Genomic DNA, 24953 nt, shown 5'->3' on the forward strand with positions numbered 1-24953 from the left:
TAACAAATAAATCTTTGCATCTTTGTGACATAGTAAGACTATTGTTATATTAACTCACTCCCCTGTCACAACCTGATGCGACTTGGAAAATGATTTTGTGAGGAATTTCCTTCAGTGGCCTATGTTTAAAAGAGAACATTTCAAGGGAATGGAATGCTAGAGTGGGGAAAGTAAGGGAAAATATCATGATGGATAACTTCTGTGTGATAAGGAAGATCCAGGTGATATGAGTGATATAAGCTGAAAAAATAAAAGTTCTCAAAGATTCCATCATTTCTGATTTCCTTAAATTATTGACTCAAAAATTTGGCAAAAATTCGAAAATTTTAATGAGTAAAAAAGGAATCTAGAATGGATATATCCATTTCTTTAGAAATTGGTGGATATATAAGCAGATGGTTTCTGATTTCTTCCAAACTATCAATTAATATAATAGACAAGAGGCATCATGTATTATTCTTCCTTAAATAATTGAATAATAATATATACTTTGAAACAATTTTCAATCATTCATCAAGCAATGAATGTCTGCTATAAGCTGGGCAAGGAAGGGAAACAAATTAAGGGTGCAACATTATTGTCTTTTAAAACAAGTTTATTTGAGGATAGAAGATATGCCGCTATGCTGAATGATTTCTTGGCATGAAGTCTTAATCTGGTAGCAAGAGACCTACAGCTGGACTTACAGAACTTGAGTTCAAATCGTGCCTTATGCTGTATGACCTTGAGCAATTCCCTTAACCAACTTAACATTCAAATTCAATGAAACCCAGATTAGGTGAAAAAAAAAAAGTGAATCCATGAATAAGTTCTGGAATTACAAAGTTAAAAAAAAAGAATATACCTATTCTCTAAAATGAGGACTTTGGACCAATCTATCTTAAAAGCACCTTCTCATCATTGTCAATCAATATTATATGACAATTAATTCAAATGAACATTATTCTCTCCAACAATGAGATGATTGATGCCAGTTCCAATGATCTTGTGATGAAGAGAGCCGTCTACATCTAGAGAGAAAACTATGGGAACTGAATGTGGATCACAATATAACATTCTCACTCTTTTTGTTGTTGTTCACTTGCATTTTGTTTTCTTACTCATTTACTTTCTTTTTTTGATCTGATTTTTCTTGTGCAGCAAGAGAATTGTATAAATGTTTATACATATTGGATTTAACATATATTTTAACATGTTTAACATATATTGAATTGCTTGCTATCTAGGGGAGGAGATGGGAGGAAGGAGGAGAAAATCTGAAAGACAAGGCTATGCAAGGGTCAATGTTGTTAAGTTATCCATGCATATGTTTTGAAAATATAAAGTTTTAAAAAGAAAAAAAAAAAAGAAAATCCAAGCCTCAAATAGCTATGATTGGTGTGGCTACTTCCTTTAAGACAAGGTTTCTTAGCAGGGAATCTGCAAACTTGTTTTTGTTTTGTTTTGTATTTTGACCATTTTTTTTTCTTTTAAAAAAGACTTTCTTTTAATTTTCAACTAAAACCTTATCTTCTACATCTTTCATTTTTCCAATTTTTAAATTTTTAGCACCTTCCCTCTTTTTTTTTAATTTAATTTTTATTTTATTTTATAATTATAACTTTTTTTTTTGACAGTACATATGCATGGGTAATTTTTTTACAACATTATCCCTTGCACTTACTTCTATTCAGATTTTTTCCCTTCGTCCCCCAACCCCCTCCTCCAGATGGCAGTCTTATACATGTTAAATATATTACAGTATATTCTAGATACAATATATGTGTGTAGAACCGAATTTCTTGTTGCACAGGAAGAATTGGATTCAGAAGGTAAAAATAACAGTTTACACTTATTTCCCATTGTTCCTTTTCTGGATGTAGCTGATTCTGTCCATCATTAATCAATTGGAATTGGATTAGCTCTTCTTTATATTGAAGATATCCACTTCCATCAACATACATCCTCGTACAGTATCATTGTTGAAGTGTATAATGATCTTCTGGTTCTGCTCGTTTCACTTAGCATCAATTGATGTAAGTCTCTCCAAGCCTCTCTGTATTTCTCCTGTTGTTGACCATTGTTTTTAATACCATTGGTTCTTTCATTTAAAACATTTTTGTATTCATTAAAAATCCATAAAAATGAAATTCACAAAAAAAAAACTCCTTCTCAGTCTTAAATCTATAGTTTGATGAAAAATCAGAATTACAATGATTTGCATGCTGTCATAGGCACAATCCCATATCTGTCCAAAGACTTTAGAAAAAGGTGATTGTCCAAGAAGAAGGGAAAAAAAAGAATGATTATTAAAGACATGGATTTGGAGATAGTGGTAGTGATGGTGGAAATGAAAAGTAAGAACAATGGTTGTTACTAGAAGGAAAGGTCAATTTGAGTTGTAATAGTCAAAAGGAATGGTAATACTATGTATTCTCATAAATATTAATACCACAGGGGCAGCTAGATGGTGCAGAGAATAAAGCACCAGCCCTGGAGTCAGAAAGACTTGAGTTCAAATGTGATCTCAGACACTTACCACTTACTACTTATTGAATGTCCCTGGGTAAGTCACTTAACCCCAAATTGAGGAAGGGAGCCCTGAAACTCTTAGCCTGAGCTGGAGATTTCTATCTAACTTTATTGAGTTGGAAATTAGCTCAGAGACACTCATTCAATTCCACTATTCTGATGCCAGCTCAAACTGCTCCCAGCCCCCACCAAGAACTGCCCCCAGCTTCTAGCCAAGGTTTCAATTATAAAAGGGAGCAGCTGAACTCAATCATTGGCAATAAAGGATCGCTTCCTTCGAGGGACTCTCTGCCTACTGAAAGACATTTCTCACCTATTTCCTTAACAAGACCTTATTTACTTTCTCTGCTAGAAACTCTCTCTCTCTCTCCCCGCCAGGACTCCTCTGCTAAATCTTTACTTCTCTGTGAGGATCCACCATTAAGGAAGTCAGCCAGCAAAAGCTGACCTCTCAATTCTAATAATAAGCTTCTTTTACCAGTTTAACTTTTCGAGTTCATAAATTCATTTACAAAGAACCTGCACCTCCAGAAAGGGGTTCCCACAATTTCCTGCTCTGTGCCGAACTTCATCATTTGGCTATCTGACCAAGAATCAAAGGGAGCTGAACCTCAGCAAAATGACTCTCAAAAAAAAAAATTAAAAAACTCTATATTAACTGGAAAACACAAAGTTGATATCTTTTTAAGAACTTGAGTCCTTGACTCAGTCCATGTAACATTCAACACTACATCCCAAATATGTATGATTAAAAACTCAGACAAATGTTTGCCTAATGAAGTGCATTAGAAAAGGCCAGGTGAATGCTTTAAGAGAGAGGAAAAAAAGATTATTGCAGACACTACTTTCCTGACTGAGTTTTATTTGGAAACAAATATGATGTGATAGAAAACTGTGAACAGAAAAAAATTCATTGAAAAACTCAAGTACAATAAGGGAGTAAGGTTATTTATTTCTTAATTGACAGATTTGAATACATTCATAATTTTTAAAAGAAGGAAAGAGTAACAAAGATAGCTGTTTGGGCAGGAATCAAAGCCAGGTGTTATTTTTGAGGTTTCCAAATTGTTCTCATGTGGCTCAGCTGAAAGTTGAATGATTTAAAAAAGGGTTATTCATCTTAATATAGAGGAGGATGGTTGAAGATATATCTAGGAGATGGCATGGGGATGATGAACAGATGAATTTAGATCTGAGTGTTCAGCAACTTGGGCGGCAGCAAGTGGTTCTACAGCAGGTGGTCTGGCAGCAGATAGGGCGGCAGCAACTAGACTGGCAACAGGTTGGGCGGCAACAACTAGATCCACAACCGCTGGGGTGGCAACAGCTAGACACACCGCAGCTGGACACACCACAGCTGGGGCGGCAGCATGGTGTGCCACAACAGGTGGTCTGGCAGCAGGTGGGGCGGCAGCAACTAGACTGGCAACAGGTTGGCCGGCAACAGCTGGACCCACAACCGCTGGGGCGGCAGCAGCTGGACACACCACAGCTGGGGCGGCAGCAAGGTGTGCCACAACAGGTGGTCTGGCAGCAGGTGGGGCGGCAGCAACTAGACTGGCAACAGGTTGGCCGGCAACAGCTGGACCCACAACCGCTGGGGCGGCAGCAGCTGGACACACCACAGCTGGGGCGGCAGCAAGGTGTGCCACAGCAGGTGGTCTGGCAGCAGGTGGGGCGGCAGCAACTAGACTGGCAACAGGTTGGCCGGCAACAGCTGGACCCACAACCGCTGGGGCGGCAGCAGCTGGACCCACAGCAAGTGGAGACACCACAGCTGGGACGGCAGCATGTTGTACCACAACAAGTAGTCTGGCAGCAAGCTGGACTGCAACAGGAGATCTGAGGGCCACAGCTAGGAGTACAACAGGTCTCTTGACAGAGGCCTTGGCCAGAGCAGCTGGAACCACAAGAGGAGTTGACCATGGTGCTGATGTACTGAGGTTGTAGGCTGATTTCAAGGAGAGTGAGTTACTTGAGTTTGAAAGTCTTCTTGCCCCATACGCCTCTTATATACTGTCCTAAATGATTATAATGACCAATTACAGATTATTTCCTTGTTATTGTTTTTCATGATGAAAAAGTGACCACTAAATTAGATAATTGATTTAATTATGAAAGAAAAAAGCTATTTTCTTAGTCATTTAGGATATATCCATCATCTTTTCCTCTCTTGAATTATCTTTTATGTTCCATTTTTTAAAGGCATGTCACCATTCATTACCTTTTATCGTCCTTCCAATTTAGGTTGATCATGTGATAACTGACACCAATCCTTCAATACATCATACATCATTCTCTGCTTATTGCAAATCATCTTATGACTTATGGTAAATTAAATTCACAAAGGATGAAGATATATTTATGGCATGATAGTAAATATCTTCCATGAGGGTGCCATTTGTTCCTTAGCTTATTCATGAAGCTCACTGTGTTTTCAAAAAATAAGTATAATTGGTCACCCTTCCATGTGCCTCTATAATAAAAAATGCATGTCTTATCTATGAAATAGTTCTATCACTGATCTCTAGGTTCTCAATCCTTGTCCTCATTTTGTTAAGTTAGATAAAAGTATCTCTGTCACATGAGAAAGACTGAGACAGGAAAGTAGGCAGAATTACCAAAATTTAATTCCCCAGAGGTGCTTTTGTGAATGGGATAGTAGCAGATATGGATGGCAGGAGTTGTAAGATTCTACCAACTTAAGTTAAGAGAATATGTAGAGGGCTTTTTGAGAATTAGGGACCATTCATATTACATACTCTAGCCACATGGAAAATGGGACTGTGGAAGTCAAATAAAGTAATGAAAGATGTAGAAACAATGTCATGAGATAAGATGAAATGGGATCTGACCAGAAATGGAAGAAATTATAGACTCAAGAAATCTTGGTAGCCTTGGAAAAAGAAGTTGATATAGAAGAGCAAAAAAAATTGATATTGTGTGCCTGTGATAGATATAAGTGCACTGGAAAGCTATGGACTGATTTTTTTACCTGGCAGAGTCCATTACTACTCATACTTCCTGACTTCTACTTCTATTTTCTTCAGTACCTTCATATTTACAATGTCTCTATCTCTGCATTCTCGAACTCTAATTGTTGAGGTCATCCTTAAATCATGACTTGAAAAAAACATCCCTACCAACCATGCTCACTCTAAACTCAGTCAGTCTGTGACTCCCCAGGTGTATTTTTGATTTCCTCACCTCCCCTACTTTCAGCTCCTTTTATATGTTATCATATGTTAGTGGAAGTTAAGTTCTTCGAAGGCCTACAAACACTTAATAAAGTATCTATTTATCTTCCTATCTATCTATCTATCCATCATCTATGTCACTATATGAATCTATTGTTCACATTTTATATAAATATAAAGGATGGAAACTGAAAATTGGATGAATTTTAGTCTTGAGACTTCTAGGGAAAACACATTTGCTGATATACTAGTTTTGAAATATCATGTTTTGGGTGAAGTTTTCTTTTTGGCTTCTTTACTCTTAGATTTCTTTTAAAATATCTAGTTGAGTTTACTTTAAGTTCCTGAGTTACATAATGAATAGGGAGGTAGAGCTTTGTGGAGTCACACTTACAAGAAAATAGCCATTAAAACATGAACTTGAGTGTATGAAGAATTATTCAATTTAGCATATGAATAGCACTACGTGAAGCAAGTGTCTGTTCTAAAGGTCCTGCAAGTCTATTATCACCTGTAGGAAAAAAGGAAGAATCTTGAGGCTTCCTGGAGCTATTCAGATAAAAAAGAATCCATTGCCATTTATTTACCCATGTTTAAAAGTCTAGAATTATCAATAATAATAATGACAATAACAGCAACAACAAATGATATTTACATAGTGCTTTAAGATTTGTAAAGTTCTTTGTATGTAATGTCATTTGATCTTGACTATAAGCTTGCAAGATAGGTCTTACTAATCTTCCCATTTTACAGATGAGAAAACAGAGACACAGAGATGTTAAATGAGTTTTATAAGTTTACATAGCTAGTAATTGTCTGAGGCAAGATAGGAACTCAGGATTTCTTAACTCCAATTCCAGCTTTCTAATCCTTACAAGCATATTCCAGGGACCAAAACTAAAATTGATACCTAGGAAGCAAACTTCTTTTTAGGTCCATAAAAACTCATACTATTATGGTTCTAGATCTGCTGATTGTCAAACCATGAAATCTTTATCATAGTTATACTTTTCATCATAACTCTGCTGCGGCTGTTCAGACAAGGATTTGTCTGTCTGCCAGTCATTTTTCATGGGAAAAGTGTGATAGTGGGCACAACCCAATAAAGATCACAGGACTGAAAGTAGAATCACTTCCTATCAACATTCCTGAAAAAGTAACTGCTGAAATGGAAACCAAAATCAATGTACTCTTCACTTCTTCTGTGAAAGAAGTAGTAACTTTATAGAAAGAAATATCTCCTGTGTTCTAGTTGGATTCCCCAGTATTAAAAAATGGAAGCTGCACCTCTCAAGATATCTGTGAGACAATTTTTTCTTTCATTCCCTGGGGAGCCCTGTCCTAAACTTCTCCATACCTATGGTCTGCCCTGTCACTGCCCTTTTAATAAGGGTACCTACTTCCTGCTTAAGACTAGCTTCCAAATACTTCCTATGAAGCTGCCACCTTCTCTCAGCATGGGCAACTACCATGATCAGATAACTATGTGATAGCAACACATGTCTAGGATACTTCAAGATCAAGGTCCCAATTTTCTCATAGAAAAATGGGAGATCATTATCTATGCCTGGATAGAGAAATCAGCAAAGTTGACCCTCCTTCCCACCATTCTTAAGGTCTTGACCTCATTTCCTCATCCTTCAATTCTCCCTTTTAAGAAATAGGGACATGGATAGGCGTTGGGAAATCAGAAACCTAAGGTTAATATATCAGTCCTATCCCATTTCTAGGCAGGATGCAGAATGTCCAGTGGATAACTTCAAGAGATTCACAGTAAACTAAAACTGGACTAAAAATAAATCTGTATGTACTCTTCAAAAAAAATCATGTTTATAAAGTTAGAAGACTCTTTAGAGATCATGTAATTCAAACGTCATATTTTCTTTTTTATTAATGCTTTTTATTTTCAAAATATATACATAGGTAATTTTCAACATTCACCCTTGAAAAACTTCATGTTCCAATTTTTCCCTCCTTCTGCCCATTCCCTCCCCTAAATGGCAAGTAATCCAATATAAAATATGATATTTTCAAGAAAAGAAAAATGAGGCTCTGAAAGGGAGAATGAGTTGTCCAAAGTCACACAAGTCAGACAAGAGGGGAATATAGTAAGGATTCAATGATATCCTGGTAAATGTTTAACAACTGTTTTTAAAAGTTCAATCTACATTTTTGCCATTTTCTCCATAACTTTCTCAAAGGAATAAGTCAAATGTTGATTTGTAGCATTTGCTAGTTTTCTTTTATTTTAAATTTAATTTATTTTTTTTATTTTAGCTTTTTATTGACAAAACATATATATGAGTAATTTTTCAACATTGACCTTTGCAAAAACTTCTGTTTCAACTTTTCCCTCCTTCCCTTCACCCTTCTCCCCTAGATGGCAGGTAGTCCCATACATGTTAAATATGTTAAAGTATATGTTAAATACAATATATGTATACATATTTATACAGTGGTCTTGCTACATAAGAAAAATTGGACTTAGAAAGAAGGTAAAAATAACCTGGGAAGAAAAACAAAAATGCAAACAAACATTAACAGAAAGAGTGTAAATGCTATGTTGTGGTCCACACTCATTTTCCAGTGTTCTTTCGCTGGGTGTAGCTGGTTCTGGTCATTACTGATCAATTGGAACTGATTTGGATCTTCTAATTGTTGAAGATAGCCACTTCCATCAGAATTGATCCTCATATAGTATTGTTGTTGAAGTGTATAATGATCTCCTGATTCTGCTCATTTCACTTAGCATCAGTTCATGTAGGTCTCTTCAGGCCTCTCTGAAATCATCCTATTCGTCATTTCTTACAGAACAATAATTTTTCATAATATTCACACATCACAATTTACTCAGCCATTCTCCAGTTGATGGACATCCATTCAATTTCCAGTTTCTAGCTACTACAAAAAGGGCTGTCATAAACAGTTTGACACATACAGGTCCCTTTCCCTTCTTTAATATCTCTTTGGGATGTAAGCCAATAGTATCACTTCTGGATCACAGGATATGCACAGTTTGATAACTTTTTGAGTATAGTTCCAACTTGGTTTGGATGAATGGTTGGATCCATTCACAACTCCAGCATCAATGCATCAGTATCCCAGTTTTCCCATATCTCCTCCAACATTTGTCATTATCTTTTTCCTTTCATTTTAGCCAATCTGACAGGTATGGTGTAGTACCTCAGAGTTGTCTTAATTTGCATTTCTCTAATCAATAATGATTTAGAACATCTTTTCATATGAGTATAAATAGAAAAGGGAGAAATTTCCACTAATGAAGAGGAAATTACAGCAATAATTAGGAAGTATTTTGTTGTTTTACTCATATAGTTCCTGACTTTCCATTGGCAGATAGATTCCCAAATATTTTATACTATTGACAGTTATTTTAAATGGAATTTCTGTGTATCTCTTGCTTTTGGGTTTTATTGGTGATGTATAAAAATGCTGAGGATTTGTGTGGATTTATTTTGTATCCTGCAACTTTGCTGAAGTTGTGAATTATTTCTAATAGCTTTTTTTTTTTAATCGATAAAAGAGGTTTGTTATGCAGTTTGGGAAGTAAGGTTAGAAATCCTAACAGAGAAGCATAGCGTCTCGTTAGAGAAATGGGTGACGGTAAAGAGAGAGTAGTACTTGCAAAGAATATTATTCCAGTGGGCAGAGGCCTCCTTGGCATAACCTGGCATGTTTAGAACCTCTGCAAAGAAATGAGTTTTTAATATACCATTTTTATAGGGAGGTCTTTGGCTGCAAGTGTAGCCTGCTCCCCCTCCCAATGAAGCTGGTAGGTGGAGTTGAATTGAATAAAAGATCTTTAATTGAATAGGGCTGGAATACTTTCAGCTGAGGACTGAACCAACCCCATCTAGAAAACAGAATGAAGCTGTTTGTTTCCCTCCAGCAGGGTACCTCACTGAGATAGGTTTGAACGAGATTTTCTCCTTCAAGAAGTTTTAGAGTTTCAGGGTCCCTTCTTCATTCCCCCATCAAGTCACCTCCAAATTCATTTGGAATAAAGGGGCAAAGATCTCTTCTTCATGTAACTGCTTTGAGTGGCAAGTGTCATAGAAATTTTGGCGGGTTCATGCCAGGAGATGAGGCATGAGATGTGAGGTCTGAAAATGGCAGTAGGATATCTAAGGGCAGTTTGTCCCAGTCAGTCATCCCATGTTCTCCCGGCTGAAGGGCAGTTGAAAATCCAAAGCTTGAAGCCTAGAAAAAACAGATTGCAGGAGCAGATTAAAAGTGGGGTGTCATCCAGGGTTGAGATGGGGCCTTTTGCAGGGTCCCATCTGTGGGCTGCTTTTAAGAATGCCGATAGCCCACCCAAGAAAACCAAATGCCCTCACTGCCCACAGAGCTGCCCAGCTAAATGTAGTTAAGGAGTTAATTGCTGGCAGGGTAATGGAATGCCAAAGAAAAATTGAAGAGAAAAAATGCTGGGAGCTTTGTCTATAGTAATAAAGTATTAAGTAGCCTAGAGTGTAGCCCTTTTACTCCAATTTCCAGGAGAACTAATTCCTCCTGAGGCAGGGGATAAAGAACAAGATCATAAATAAATTAGAGGAACATAGGATAGATTACCTCTCAGACTTGTGGAGGAGGAAGGAATTTGTGACCCAACAGGAACTAGAGATCATTATTGATCACAAAATTGAAAATTTTGATTACATCAAATTAAAAAGCTTTTGTACAAACAAAACTAATGCAAACAAGATTAGAAGAGAAGTAACAAATTGGGAAAACATTTTTACAGCTAAAGGTTCTGATAAAGGCCTCATTTCCAAAATATACAGAGAATTGACTCTAATTTATAAGAAATCAAGCCATTCTCCAGTTGATAAATGGTCAAAGGTTATGAACAGACAATTTTCAGATGATGAAATTGAAACTATTTCCACTCATATGAAAGTGTTCCAAATCACTATTGATCAAAAAATGCAAATTAAGACAACTCTGGGATACCACTACACACCTATCAGATTGGCTAAGATGACAGGAAAAAATAATGATGAATGTTGTAGGGGATGTGGGAAAACTGGGACACTGATGCATTATTGGTGGAGTTGTGAAAGAATCCAACCATTCTGGAGAACAATCTGGAATTATGCCCAAAAAGTTATCAAATTGTGCACACCCTTTGATCCATCAGTGCTACTACAGGGCTTATATCCCAAGGAAATACTGAGGAGGGGAAAGGGACCTGTATGTGCCAAAATGTTTGTGGCAGCCCTTTTTGTAGTGTCTAGAAACTGGAAAATGAATGGATGCCCATCAATTGGAGAATGGTTGAGTAAATTATGGTATATGAATGTTATGGAATATTATTGTTCTGTAAGAAATGACCAGCAGGATGAATACAGAGAGCCTTGGAGAGACTTACATCAACTGATGCTGAGTGAAATGAGCAGAACTAGGAAATCATTATACACTTCAACAACAATACTGTATGAGGATGTATTCTGATGGAAGTGGATATCTTCAACATAGAGAAGGTCTAATTCAGTCCCATTTGATCAATGATGGACAGAATTCAGAGAAGGAACACTGGGAAATGAGTGAAAACTGTTTGCATTTTTAATTTTTCTTCCCAGGTTATTTTTACCTTCCAAATCCAATTCTTCCTTTGCAACAATAGCAACAACAACAACAACTGCAACTACAACAACAACAAAAAAATTCGGTTCTGCACACATATATTGTATCTACAGTATACTATAACATATTTAATAGGTATGGGAATGTCTGCCATATAGGGGAGGGGGTGGAGGGAAGGAGGGGAAAACTCAGAACAGAAGGAGTACAAGGGATAATGTTGTAAAAAATTACCTATGCATATATACTGTCAAAAAATGTTATAATTATAAAATTAATAATATATTTTTAAAAATAAGAGAGCCTTGTGTGATGGGGACCAGGTTATTTCACTCCTTGGAGCTCCAACTGGAGATAATCTTCCTTTAGTCTCCTCAGGGTTTGAAATCTGTTCTTCTCTTTCACCCTAAAAACTGTCAATTGTTAGAGTCCTCTTTACTTTTTTACTCATTTTTAAAAAGTTAGGTTAAAATCTCCTTTTAGGGTGGGAGAGGTTTCCAAGCAACTATAACTGGGCTGGGTCAGTGCTGATTAATTCCTGGTGCTGGTTCTGCCACATGGAGTCATTAGCAATGTCCTGGGGCTCTGTGTTGTCTGCCCTGGTGTTTGTGGTCAGAGTCTGCTCTGCCAACTTGAGACTGCCCTACTCCTGGATTCTGAGCTGTCTATGATGGCATTTGTGGTCAGCTGCTGGGGCCTTACTGTCTCTTTCTCACTTCTGATTGAAGAAGACCTTTTCTACTGAGAAAGAAAACTATAGACCAATTTCCTTAATGAATATTGATGCTAAAATCTTAAATAAGATATTAGCAAATAGACTTCAGAAAATCATCCCCAGGATAATACACTATGACCAAGTGGGATTTATACCAGGAATGCAGGGATGGTTTAATATTAGGAAAACTATTAGTATAATTGACCATATTAATAATCAAATTAATAAAAACCATATGATCATCTCAATAGATGCAGAAAAGGCATTTGATAAAATCCAACATCCATTCCTACTAAAAACGCTTGAGAGTATAGGAATAAATGGACTATTCCTTAAAATAATAAGGAGCATATATTTAAAACCTTCAGTAAACATCATATGTAATGGTGATAAACTAGAACCTTTCCCTGTAAGATCAGGAGAGAAACAAGGTTGCCCACTATCACCATTACTATTCAATATAGTACTAGAAACTCTAGCCTTGGCAATAAGAGCCAAGAAAGAGATCCAAGGAATTAGAGTAGGAAATGAAGAAATCAAATTGTCACTTTTCGCAGATGACATGATGGTATACTTAGAGAACCCCAAAGACTCTGCTAAAAAGCTATTAGAAATAATTCAGAATTTTAGCAAAGTCGCAGGATACAAAATAAATCCACATAAATCCTCAGGATTTTAATACATTACCAACACAATCCAACAGCAAGAGATACAAAGAGAAATTCCATTCAAAATAACAGTCGATAGTATAAAATATTTGGGAATATATCTACCAAAGGAGAGTCAGGAATTATATGAGCAAAATTACAAAACACTTGCCACAAAAATAAAGTCAGATTTAAATCATTGGAAAGACATTCAATGTTCTTGGATAGGCCGAGCGAATATAATAAAGATGACAATACTCCCCAAACTAATCTATTTATTTAGTGCTATACCAATCAGACTCCCAAGAAACTATTTTAATGACCTAGAAAAAATAACAACAAAATTCATATGGAAGAATAAAAGGTCGAGAATTGCAAGGGAACTAATGAAAAAAAAGTCAGAGGAAGGTGGTCTAAGTGTACCTGATTTAAAGCTATATTATAAAGCAACAGTCACCAAAACCATTTGGTATTGGCTAAGAAATAGACTAGTTGATCAGTGGCATAGGTTAGGTTCACAGGACAAGATAGTGAATAAAAATAGCAATCTAATCTTTGACAAACCCAAAGATCCCAAATTTTGGGATAAGAATTCATTATTTGACAAAAACTGCTGGGAAAACTGGAAATTAGTATGGCAGAAACTAGGCATGGACCCACATTTAACACCACATACTAAGATTAGATCAAAATGGGTCCAAGATTTAGGCATAAAGAACGAAATCATAAATAAATTGGAGGAACATGGGATGGTTTACCTCTCAGACTTGTGGAGGAGGAAGGAGTTTGTGTCCAAGGGAGAACTAGAGACCATTATTGATCACAAAATAGAACATTTTGATTACACCAAATTAAAAAGTTTCTGCACAAACAAAACTAATGCAAACAAGATTAGAAGGGAAGTAACAAATTGGGAAAAAATTTTTACAGTTAAAGGTTCTGATAAAGGCCTCATCTCCAAAATATACAGAGAATTGACTTTAATTTATAAGAAATCAAGCCATTCTCCAATTGATAAATGGTCAAAGGATATGAACAGACAATTTTCAGATGATGAAATTAAAACTATTTCCACTCATATGAAAGAGTGTTCCAAATCACTATTGATCAGAGAAATGCAAATTAAGACAACTCTGAGGTATCATTACACACCTGTCAGATTGGCTAAGATGACAGGAACAAATAACGATGAATGTTGGAGGGGCTGTGGGAAAACTGGGACACTGATGCATTGTTGGTGGAGTTGTGAAAGAATCCAACCATTCTGGAGAGCAATCTGGAATTATGCCCAAAAAGTTATCAAAATGTGCATACCCTTTGACCCAGCCATACTACTACTGGGCTTATACCCCAAGGAACTACTAGAGAAGGGAAAGGGTCCTGTATGTGCCAAAATGTTTGTGGCAGCCCTTTTCATAGTGGCTAGAAGCTGGAAGATGAATGGATGTCCATCAATTGGAGAATGGTTGGGTAAACTATGGTATATGAATGTTATGGAATATTATTGTTCTATAAGAAATGACCAACAGGAGAAATACAGAGAGGCTTGGAGAGACTTACATCAACTGATGCTGAGTGAAACGAGCAGAACCAGAAGATCATTATACACTTCAACAATGATACTGTATGAGGATGTATGCTGATGGAAGTGGATTTCTTCAACATAGAGAAGAGCTAATCCAATTCCAATTGATTAATGATGGACAGAACCAGCTACATCCAGAAAAGGAACACTGGGAAATGAATGTAAACTGTTATTTTTACCTTCTGAATCCAATTCTTCCTGTGCAACAAGAAATTCGGTTCTACACACATATATTGTATCTAGAATATACTGTAATATATTTAACATATATAAGACTGCCTGCCATCTGAGGGAGGGGGTTGGGGGAGGAAGGGAAAAAATCTGAATAGAAGTAAGTGCAAGGGATAATGTTGTAAAAAATTACCCATGCATATGTACTGTCAAAAAATGTTATAATTATAAAATAAAATAAAAAATTAAAAAAAAAAAAAAAAAAAGAAGACCTTTTCTTGTCTGCTTCCTCCCACAAACTCTCTGCCCTGTGGGAGTCACATGTTGAGACTGTTCTGCCCTGGGGCCCTGTTTTGTCTGTGCTGGCATTTATGGTCAGCTGTTTGTGCTTCTCTGCCTATCTCCTGTTTCTGATTGAAACATATCTTTTCTTGTCTGTTTCCTCCCACAAATTCTCTGCCCTGGGACACTGAGCTATCTGCATTGGCATTTGTACTGGTTGCTTTGGCTGCCTCCCTCCCATTTCCCATTGAGACAGACCTTTTTTTGGCAATCTTTGAAATTATCTTCTGATAATTTGTTGCACACGCAACAAATTTGTAGGTTCTGCCCATCCAGAGCTAATTCAGAGGCTGGATTTCATAATTAGTGTGAGGGTTGTAAAGAAGGCAATCTCCACCAACTTGGATCCACCCCCAGAAGTTAATTTGCTAGTTTTCAAAGTGCAAATGCCCACACCAAAAATGTAACAGGTAGCTCTTCTGAGGTACTTCAAGTTCAAGCTCAAACATATCCATAGAAAAGCTACTTTTTCTACTCTTTGGCATCTAGTTTCAGAGTAGTTAAGTAGCAAGTTTTTTTTTGTTTGTTTGTTTGTTTTGTTTTGTTTTGTTTTTTGTTGTTGTTGTTATTGTTGTTTTATCAACATATACCTAAAGCACTGCAAGTTAAAAGAATTAATAATGAGTGGGTAAAAAAAAAAACAAAAAAAAACAAAGTTATCTCTGGGCAAGGATAAATTCATTGAAGACTTGGGACTTGACCTTGGCCCTGAAAAGTTGTTATGCATATATAGGGCCAGAAGAAGAAACAAGAATACTACAATTTGGGATTGGTATTGTATTTCACTCTCAGAGGAACAAAATGAAATCTCTATATTGGGGTTAAGGTACAATAGTCCACTGTGACTTAGAATAATATGAGTAAAGGCTGTAAATAACAGCCTTGATAATCACAATGAGTTTTTTAATTAATTCTCTGGACTTCTCCAAGTATACCATCATATCATCTGCAAAGAGTGATAGTTTTGTTTTCTCATTGCCTATTCTAATTGCTTTCATTTCTTTTTCTTCCTTTATTATTATAGGCAATCTTTCTAGCACAATGTTGAATAATAATGGTGATAATGAGTATCCTTATTTCTCCTCTTATCTTATTGGGAAGACTTCTAGCTTACCCCCATTACAGAAAATCCTTATTGATGGTTTTTTGAAACATTTATTAGTGTATTCCTGAATTCATTTACTTGATTTGGAGGCTCTCTTTCTTTCTGTTGTCAATATTTTCCCTGTTGATTTATTTGCTTATGCATAAGGTCTTTAAGCTTTGTCTTTAAAGATCTCCTGAGATCTTTGAAAATTTCTATTCCCCTTCCTCATTTTCCCATTTTTCCACTTTCTGAATCATTTCTTTTTGATAATTCCCTGGATTCTGAATTTCAAAGCATTTTAGCCTCTTCTCATTTTGAACAATCCTTTGTTTACCATCCTAGGTCATTGCCCAAATGAATTTTGCTAGGACAGACATAGAGCCAAATGGATGCTGGGCTTTCCCTTTTGGTTTAGTGAAATGATGTATCAGATCTCTACTCCTACACACACACACACATACATACATACGCACACACACACACACACACACACACACACACACACACACACACACACACACAAATAGAGTCCTGTCCCATTCCCTCTATTTCATAGTTCTCTGGTCCAGCAGTACTTAATAATGTCATATTGTTGCTTTTTCAGCTTTAGTACCACTTTGTCAATTAGAGTCTGGATCTATAAGGCTTTGGGAAAATGGGACATGTTTGGGTTAAGGGTTTGAAACTTGTTACAAACCCAGACACATATCCTAATCTATTCCCTGTTAAGGACCACACCTAAGTGTGAAGGGGCGGGTCGATTCTCTGAAAGCCCCCACAGTTGTAAATATAACACATTTGAAAGAATTGCAAATCAGCCTTTACTGACTCAGATGTTGCTTATGAACTGGGAATGAAATAAATTAAAGGCAAGAGGGAACAGGAGAAAGATAAGAAAATGCAACTGCCTCTCAGTCTCTTTCTATCATTATCCTCTCAAATGAAAGGATCTATTCTGCTGCTCAGAATTAGATTCCCAGCAGTCACTAGCAGGTTGTACCTGTAACAATTCCCTGTATCTCCAATCTTCTATAGACCTCTGATACAGCACAGATTACTGCCATTGCTCCAGCTATTGAGGCCTTAGCAAATTTCTATGGTTTGGATCTCCAAGACACTCCCAAAAGGGGACAGGAGTAATTAGAATTCGGGATAGTATTTGGTGCAAACCCCTCCATCAAGCAGTCTTGCTACCAGGAATATGGTAGACAGGAGTGGTGGAGGAGAGAGATTGCTTGCTGACCGTGAATTAAACCTTAGTTCATGGAGTTTTAAACTTTCTTTTGGCCTTTTGGTGTTTTAGGCTATGGAAGTAGCTGAAATTGTTTTATCTTTGGCACATCATTTATTAGAGGTTTGAGAGATAATGAGCTTCATACAAATGTATCTTGCACATAGTAGACACTGTGTAAATGCTTATTCAGTTCTTTTCCATTTCTCTTATCTCTTATTGTTATTGAGCTTGACATTCTTCTTTGCAGAACATGGTATTGTATTATCTATCGTTTAGAAAATGACAAGAATCATTGGCTTCAACAATTCTTGAATAGCAAACTCATTAAAATAGATTTTGGTGCAAAGTTTGTTTTCTATTTCATTTCCATTTCAGGTTTTGGGTGACCCCAAAATCTTATATAGATAGATAGATATAGATATAGATATAGATAGATAAATATATCTTTAAAAAGATAGATAGATAGATAGATAGATAGATAGATAGATAGATAGATGGATAGATAGATCTTTAAAAAGATATATGAAAGAAAGCACAGGTTTCTATTAGAAATTGATAGGCATTAAGACAAAGAATAGTCATTGTAAGAGGGAATTTTAAGGGAATGTTTTTGGAATTTATTCTCTTCAAATAACAAATCTGATGACTGAAAGAAAATCTAGGATTAGGTGAGGGTTTTCGTGAATGAAATAAAATTTATTAAAAATTAGTGTCTTTGTAAAAGGAAAAGGATAACAGACAAGTGAGAGGTTGAATAAGTCTGAAGCCTGGATATTAGTATTTTGGTTGAAGCTTCCAATAGGTCATGTGTAGATCAGCCATGTACAACCTTTAGACAAATGGGGAAGAAGTGGGATGGGTTGTTAATGGTGAGCAGATACACAGAACCATGGGCATTCAGCAACAGGAGGCCCTGCAGCAGCTGGGATGGCAGCAAGGCTAGCAGCAGCTGGACCCACAGCAGCTGGGGCGGCAGCAAGGCTGACAGCAGCTAGAAATACAGCAGCTGGGGCGACAGCAGGGCTGACAGCAGCTAGAAATACAGCAGCTGGGGCGACAGCAGGGCTGACAGCAGCTAGAAATACAGCAGCTGGGGCGACAGCAGGGCTGACAGCAGCTAGAAATACAGCAGCTGGGGCGACAGCAGGGCTGGCAGCAGCTAGAAATACAGCAGCTGGGGCGACAGCAGGGCTGGCAGCAGCTGGAGCCACAGCAGCTGGAGCCACAGCAACTAGACCCACAGCATTTGGGGCAACAGGAGGTGGACACAATGCAGGTGGGCCTATAGCAGGTTGTCCTGCAGCAGGTGCTCTGGTAGCAGGGAGGCCGGAAGCAGCAGCAAGTTCGGCAGCAACAGGGGGCACAGCAGCCAGAGCCACAGCTTTGACCACAGCAGGTGGAGCCACAACAAGAGTTGACCATGGTGTTGATGGATTGAACTTCTGACTTTGTTTCAAGTTGAGTTAGTTGAATTCTGAAAATCTCCTTCTCCCAGGGGTCTCTTATATACCTCATTTCTCTATGCTCCTTTAGTAAGTCAAGATAATTTACTTGATTTGTTTTCTAAGAACAAAAAGTTATTATCAAATTAGGGATGTGTTTCAGGTTAAATATTTTTACTTGGATGGAAAAATTAATTACATTATTTTTTGTGTTGATATTTATATATAACCTTTACTTCTGAGTCATCCCTTTTTTTTGTTTTGTTTTGTTTTTTAATGTGGAGTCATCTCTATATAAACATCATTCAGAGAGTTTACCATGTGACTATTTGACTTTACCTCTCCCTTGAATCATATTCTCTTGCCTTTGTGCCTTATCATAGTTAAATGTCATATTATAGCAAATTGCTATCATGGTATGCAGTTCCCACATATTTTTCTAAGAAACCATTTCAGAAAGATGAAATGCTGTTGTAGGAAAAGAGTGAAAAGAAACTATTGTGGATCACTCCTGAGTCATGAAAACAAATGCTTTCCAGTTTCTGAAAATAATTAAATAAGAAATTTTCTGTAATTTGTAGATAGGCTTTGTAAATCTTGATAATAGATCAAATCTATTCCCAGGCTTGCAAAAGTTATCTAAGGTTTTGTGCATAAGATCAAGCTAATATTTTTTAACAATAATCAGCATGAATAAGGGTCAAATAAATGACATTCTTTAGGATGCTTCTGTATATGTTAATGTTCCATTTCCTCCATTCTTAATTAAAAAATCATTTCAAACAATCATCACTTCTTAGGGGCACAACTTCCATTTAGGTTTAACAAGGAGACAGCCATCATGCATCCAATATGAAATAATGAAAAAAGTAGGAAAGAAATGAATTTGCAGTATAAGATACCAAAATACACTATAACACTGTTATCCTCAAAATTATTTGGTATTGATGGAGATTTAGAATTTAATCAATGGAACAGAATATGTGCACAGTACACATAAACATACACAGTAAGTGGATATAGTATGTTAATATTTGACAAATATAAAGATCTTGGCTACTGAGATAAAAATACATTATTCAATCAAAACTGCTCTAAAATGAAAAAAAAAATAGTTTAAGAAAAGCTAGGTAAAAAACAAGCTTTTACAAAACAAGTTCCAAATGGATATACAACAAACAAAAAGGATAACATTATTAGAAAAGAATTAGAGAAGAAAACGAAAAGTTACCTTTTGGGTTTTTTTGTGTGTGGGGAAGAAGTCATGATTTAACAAGAGATAGAGATGATAACAGAAGAATAAATATAAATGTAAAAGATTTTTTTTCACAAACCTAATCAAAGAGTTAAATTTAGAGGGAAATATGTACCTGGGAAAACTCTTTAGAGGAAGTTTCTGTTATAAATGTCTATATAAATGTATACATGTCATATATACATACACATACACATATATGTATGTATGCATATTTATCTATATCTGTATTAGATTTATATATGATTTGGATTAAAAAATAAGAATATGTTATATTTGCCAATTGTTAAAAAGTTAAATAGACAATTTTCAAAGGAAGAAATCCAAGTTTTTAAAAACCATGAGGAAGAAAATAACTAGTAATGGTTATTTTGACTTTTCAAAATATAGCAGCTAGCTTTAACATAATATTCCATGTTCATCAGACTGTCAAAAATGACCCAAATGAAAAATGACAAATATTGGAGAGGCTGTGGAAATTCAGGCATATTAATTCACTTTCGGAAGAATTGGGAATTAATTCATTCATTTTCTAAAGTGCATTAGAAAAATTATTAAACTGTATATCCCCTTTGATATAGAAATACCAAAGAAATAAAAGAAAGAGGATAAGGACCTATTTGCACAGAAATTATTTATAACAAGTCGTTTTTGTTTTTTTTTTTGTTTGTTTGTTTGTTTTTTTTTTTAGTGTAAAAGAAGCAGAAACTAAGTAATGGTCCATCATTTGAGAAATGGCTGAATAAGTGATGGTTTTTAAATGTAATATAATATTATATCATTAAAAATTACAAATGAGACAGTTTTAAGGAATCCAAGAAAACTAAATGAACTGATGCAGAGTTAAATAAACATAACCATGATTTAATAAACCATGATTTGTCATTTTTAATGATAATACACTTGTACCCACATCCTCACAAAGAGGTGATGAATTCAGAGTGACAAATTAGATATACATCTTTTTGACATAGCCAAATGGAATTTGTTTTGCTTGGGGGGAAGGGAAAAACAGATTTTTACTGAGTGAACCAATTAAATTGAACTTAAAAAACAAATAATTTAGGAATATGTTGAAATACTAGCTTGATCTTATGTACATAATCTTAAATCTCCTTTGGGATACAAGGAATAGATTCCATCTATTATCAAAATTTACAAAACCTACCAAAAAAGTACAGAAAATTCCTTATTCAACTATATCTAGAAGTTTGGAAGCATTTGTTCTTCATCTCTTTAGTCTAGATGAATAAGAAGGAATTTTCTCCCACATTATAACAACTCTTCCTCCTTCCCCATGTCTCTAGGTATAGGGATGAGGAATTGACCAAACTCTTTTAACTATGATGTTGGAATTACATGTTATATGGATTGATTATCCCAAGTGGCATGCACACAGGAAGAAACCACCATCCCAACCAATTTTCTGTAATTGTATATTGACAGTTGAGGTAGTGAAATAGTAAACTCAGGGACTAGTAGGTTGCCAGTAAACTAAATTGCAAAATATCACCTCCTTCTCACTCCCATCCTGGTTTCTCAACAAAATAGCAATAAGTTCATCTATCTTAGATTCCCACCCTTACTACCCTCCACCCCTCTAGGATTGAGTAAAGTGATTGATTAGGGTGATAATGGGGGCTCACAGTTTGATGAGCTAAAGATAACTATATGTTTTTGAGAGTTTCTTTACTCTTCCTTCAGTAGCAACTCTAGAATCTCCTATTCTACTATAGTTACAGGATTTTCTCAAATAGGGCTCATTTAAAAGGAATGTTTTGGGGCAATGTAAAGATTAAAACAGACTTTTTTCAATTCTCCTTTATGCTTTTTCTCCAAGAAATGGAACGAGAGTAGTGAATTTTTGAAATATGATCTTTTACTTTTTCATTTGAGTTTAATATTAAAGTATTCAATGTATGAAATTTAGTCTTTGATAAGTAGAGAACCCCATATATCACCAATTTCACAATTTTCACATGGAAGGATTGTCAGAGGTCATCTAATCCAAATTCTTCACGGAATATTATAATCCAGAGAGCGGACTTGATTTGCCCAAAGTCACACTCCTAGTAACAATGTTATACAAAGAGAATTTGGTGATTGAAAAGAACTCTAAAAGAACTATGAGCAGAATCACAAGAGTACCATTATTGGCTAAAATCGCATATGCATAGGTACTATTTTCATTTTACCCAATTTCCCATTATTTAAAAGCATCCCTTCCCCTTGAAAGTCACTTGAAATGTACTTTGTCCTCCATAGCACCATTGAAAAAGAAAGATTCATTATCACTCCATTTCTCATTTCTGGGTATTTTTTTCTGGCTCTTCCTCATTCCTTTAATTTCTTCCAATCTATCCCCTATATAGCTTTTTTTTATTGTTTGTTGTCTCTCCCATTGGACTGTGAACTCTTTTAATTTTTTAACATTAGCTTTTTATTTTCATAATGTATTCATAGATAATTTTCAACATTCACTCTTGCAAAACCTTGCATTCCAAATTATTTCCTTCCCTTTCCTCCCTCTTGATACAACAAGTAATCCAATATATGTTAAACATGCAATTCTTCTCTATATATTTCCATATTTATCATTATGTACAAGAAAAACAAGATCAAAATGGGGGAAAATGAGAAAAAGGCAAGCAAGCAAACAATAACAAAAAGTGAAAATACTATTTTGTGATCCATATTCAGTCTTTTTCTAAATGCAGAGGATTCTTTCCATCACGTTTATTGTAATTGGCCTGAAAATTGTTCATATTTTTTAACCGTTTTTCAATTGGTATTCACATGGTTTATACCTCACTCTATGACCTCTTGCAGTTATATAACATAACTTATTCAGCCATTGTCCAACTGATGGCCATCCATTCACTTTCCAGTTTCTTGCCACTACAAAAAGGGTTGCCACAAACATTTTTGCACATATGGGTCCCATTCCCTCCTTTAAGATCAAAGATATATTTCTCAGGAGTTAACTATATCATCTTTCTATAGGGGATGTAACTATTCTAACCTTTAAAAACATAGTTTTTTCTTCTCTTTTAACCTTTTTATTCTTCTCTTGAGTTCTGAATTTGAAGATCAAGTTTTCTGTTCAGACCAGAGCAGAAAATCACCTATTTCATCAAATGTCCACCTTTTCCCCTGAAAGATAATGCTTAGTTTAATTTTAGCAATTTAAGCAACTTTGCCTTCTGGAATCTTTTATCCTTTAAAGTGGAAACTTCTCAGTCTTAGGTAATCCTGATTATGGCTCCTCAAATTTTGAATTGTTTCTTTCTGACTGATTGCAGTATTTTCTCCTTGATGTGATAACTCTGGAATTTAACTACAATATTCCTTGGAGTTTTCATTTTAGGGTTTCTTTCAGGAGGTGATCAGTGTATTCTTTCAATGGCTATCTTACCTTCTGTTCTAGAACATCAGGGAAGTTATACTTGATTTCTTGAAAGATGTTGTCTAGGTTTTTTTGTTTTTTGTTTTTCTTTTAAATCACAGTTTTCAGGTAGCCTAATAATTCTTTGATATTCTTTCCTAGATCTATTTTCCAGATCTATTGTTTTTCTAATAAGATAGTTTACATTTTCTTCTGTTTTTTCTTGTTTTTCTTATTTTCTTTTACTAATTGTTGATGTCTCATTGAGTCATTCACCTCCATTTGTTCAATTCTAAATTTTAGTGAATTATTTTCTTCAGTTAGCTTTTTTGCCTCCTTTTGAATGAGTTATTTTGTCCATCGAATATTTTTTTCCATTTCACCAATTCTATTTTTTAGGGAATTGCTATCCTTTTCCATTTTACCAATTCTGTTTTTTGAGTTATTTCTTTTTTTTATTTAGCCAATTCTATTTTTTTTGAGGAATGATTTTCTTCAATTTTTTTTCATTTAACCATTTTTTCTTTCCCAATTGTTTCTCTAATTCTCTTTTAAGATCCTCTTTGCCCACTCACATCAGGAATGGGTTCAATATGTAGTTCAAAACTACATGCATGTTATGATGGGTATATCACCCAACAAAATCTATAAAGAACTTATATATATATTTGTAGTTTAAACTCTTTTTTTTTCTTTTGTTTTGTTTCATTTTGTTTTGTATTCATTTTCTGTTTTGTTTTGGTTTCTTTTTTTTGCTTCTTCTGTTTCTTCAAATAAAATAAATTTGGAAAAATAGGATAAAAAGAGAGAGTATACTCAGCTGAAAGATCACAAGAAATGAGAATGGTTTATCACAACAAACTACAAAGAGACCCAAGTGCTTCCAAATTTTGAGAATCTAGGATTTCATCAGTGAATATAAGTTTCTTCATTGATGCCAACTGCAAAATCTTAAAAACCTACTAGACCATTTTAAAGAGTTTTCTGTAGTCAAAAATGACATTATCTGTATGTGAATTTAGTGATGAGAGTCTTCAAATTTAGCTTTGTTGGTTATATGAGCAAAAAGTTTGTCACTTGATCTGTATTCAAAAGCTTTCTAGTATGGTTGGATATGTTTTTCATGTCATGAGGAGACATTGATTTAAGATTTTAGTAGAGATGCTTCACATATAGTAAACAAAATTTAATATTTTTTTCATGTAATAGATTATCCATTTGGGAATAATTGGCAAATATGACTTTAAAAAAAAAGGATAACCATGCCCCCCCTAGGAGTTATATGTTTGTACTTGCTATATCTTCTAAATAAATATATCTTTGCAAAAACTAAAATAAATAAATAAATAAATAAATTCTTTTGGAATTCTTCCAAGAGAATCTTTTGAGTTGGAGAACAATTCATATCATCCTTTGAGACTTCATCTGGAGATAATTGCCTTTAGTGTCCTTAGGATTTGAGGTCTGTTCTTACCTGTCTCCCTAATAAGTATTTTTGCTCATTTGATTTTTTGCTCATTTGTAAAGGATGTGGTCTGCTCTTAGGACAAAAGAATGATAATACCAAGCTTCCTCTAGAGGACAATAGTGGCTTCGTTCTGCCTTGGGGTCATGCTACAGGCTTCTTTCCCATCCTGGATAGGTATGGCCAAGTCCAGCTTGTTATGATGGGTTCAGGGACTCACTATTTGCCTTTTGTAATTGTATTGGAGGTCTCATAGTTAATTTCCTAATCTATGAGCTTCTGAATCAGAGCAGAGGAGCCAATGCTGATGTATGTT

General features: G+C 35.5%; 1 protein-coding gene and 1 pseudogene across 1 annotated transcript; one reads left to right on the plus strand and one right to left on the minus strand.

Annotated features, from left to right (window-relative positions):
• Positions 1 to 3711: 3711 nt before the first annotated feature.
• Positions 3712 to 4437, minus strand: LOC141539155 (uncharacterized). The gene has a single exon (XM_074261480.1). The coding sequence runs from the start codon at positions 4435 to 4437 to the stop codon at positions 3712 to 3714; it is 726 nt and encodes a 241-aa protein (XP_074117581.1).
• On the plus strand, positions 4436 to 7250 carry LOC141540810 (ganglioside GM2 activator pseudogene; annotated as a pseudogene).
• The last annotated feature ends 17703 nt before the right edge of the window (positions 7251 to 24953 follow it).

This window comes from Sminthopsis crassicaudata, chromosome 4 (assembly GCF_048593235.1).
Source record: "Sminthopsis crassicaudata isolate SCR6 chromosome 4, ASM4859323v1, whole genome shotgun sequence".
NCBI classification, from domain to species: Eukaryota; Metazoa; Chordata; class Mammalia; order Dasyuromorphia; family Dasyuridae; genus Sminthopsis; species Sminthopsis crassicaudata.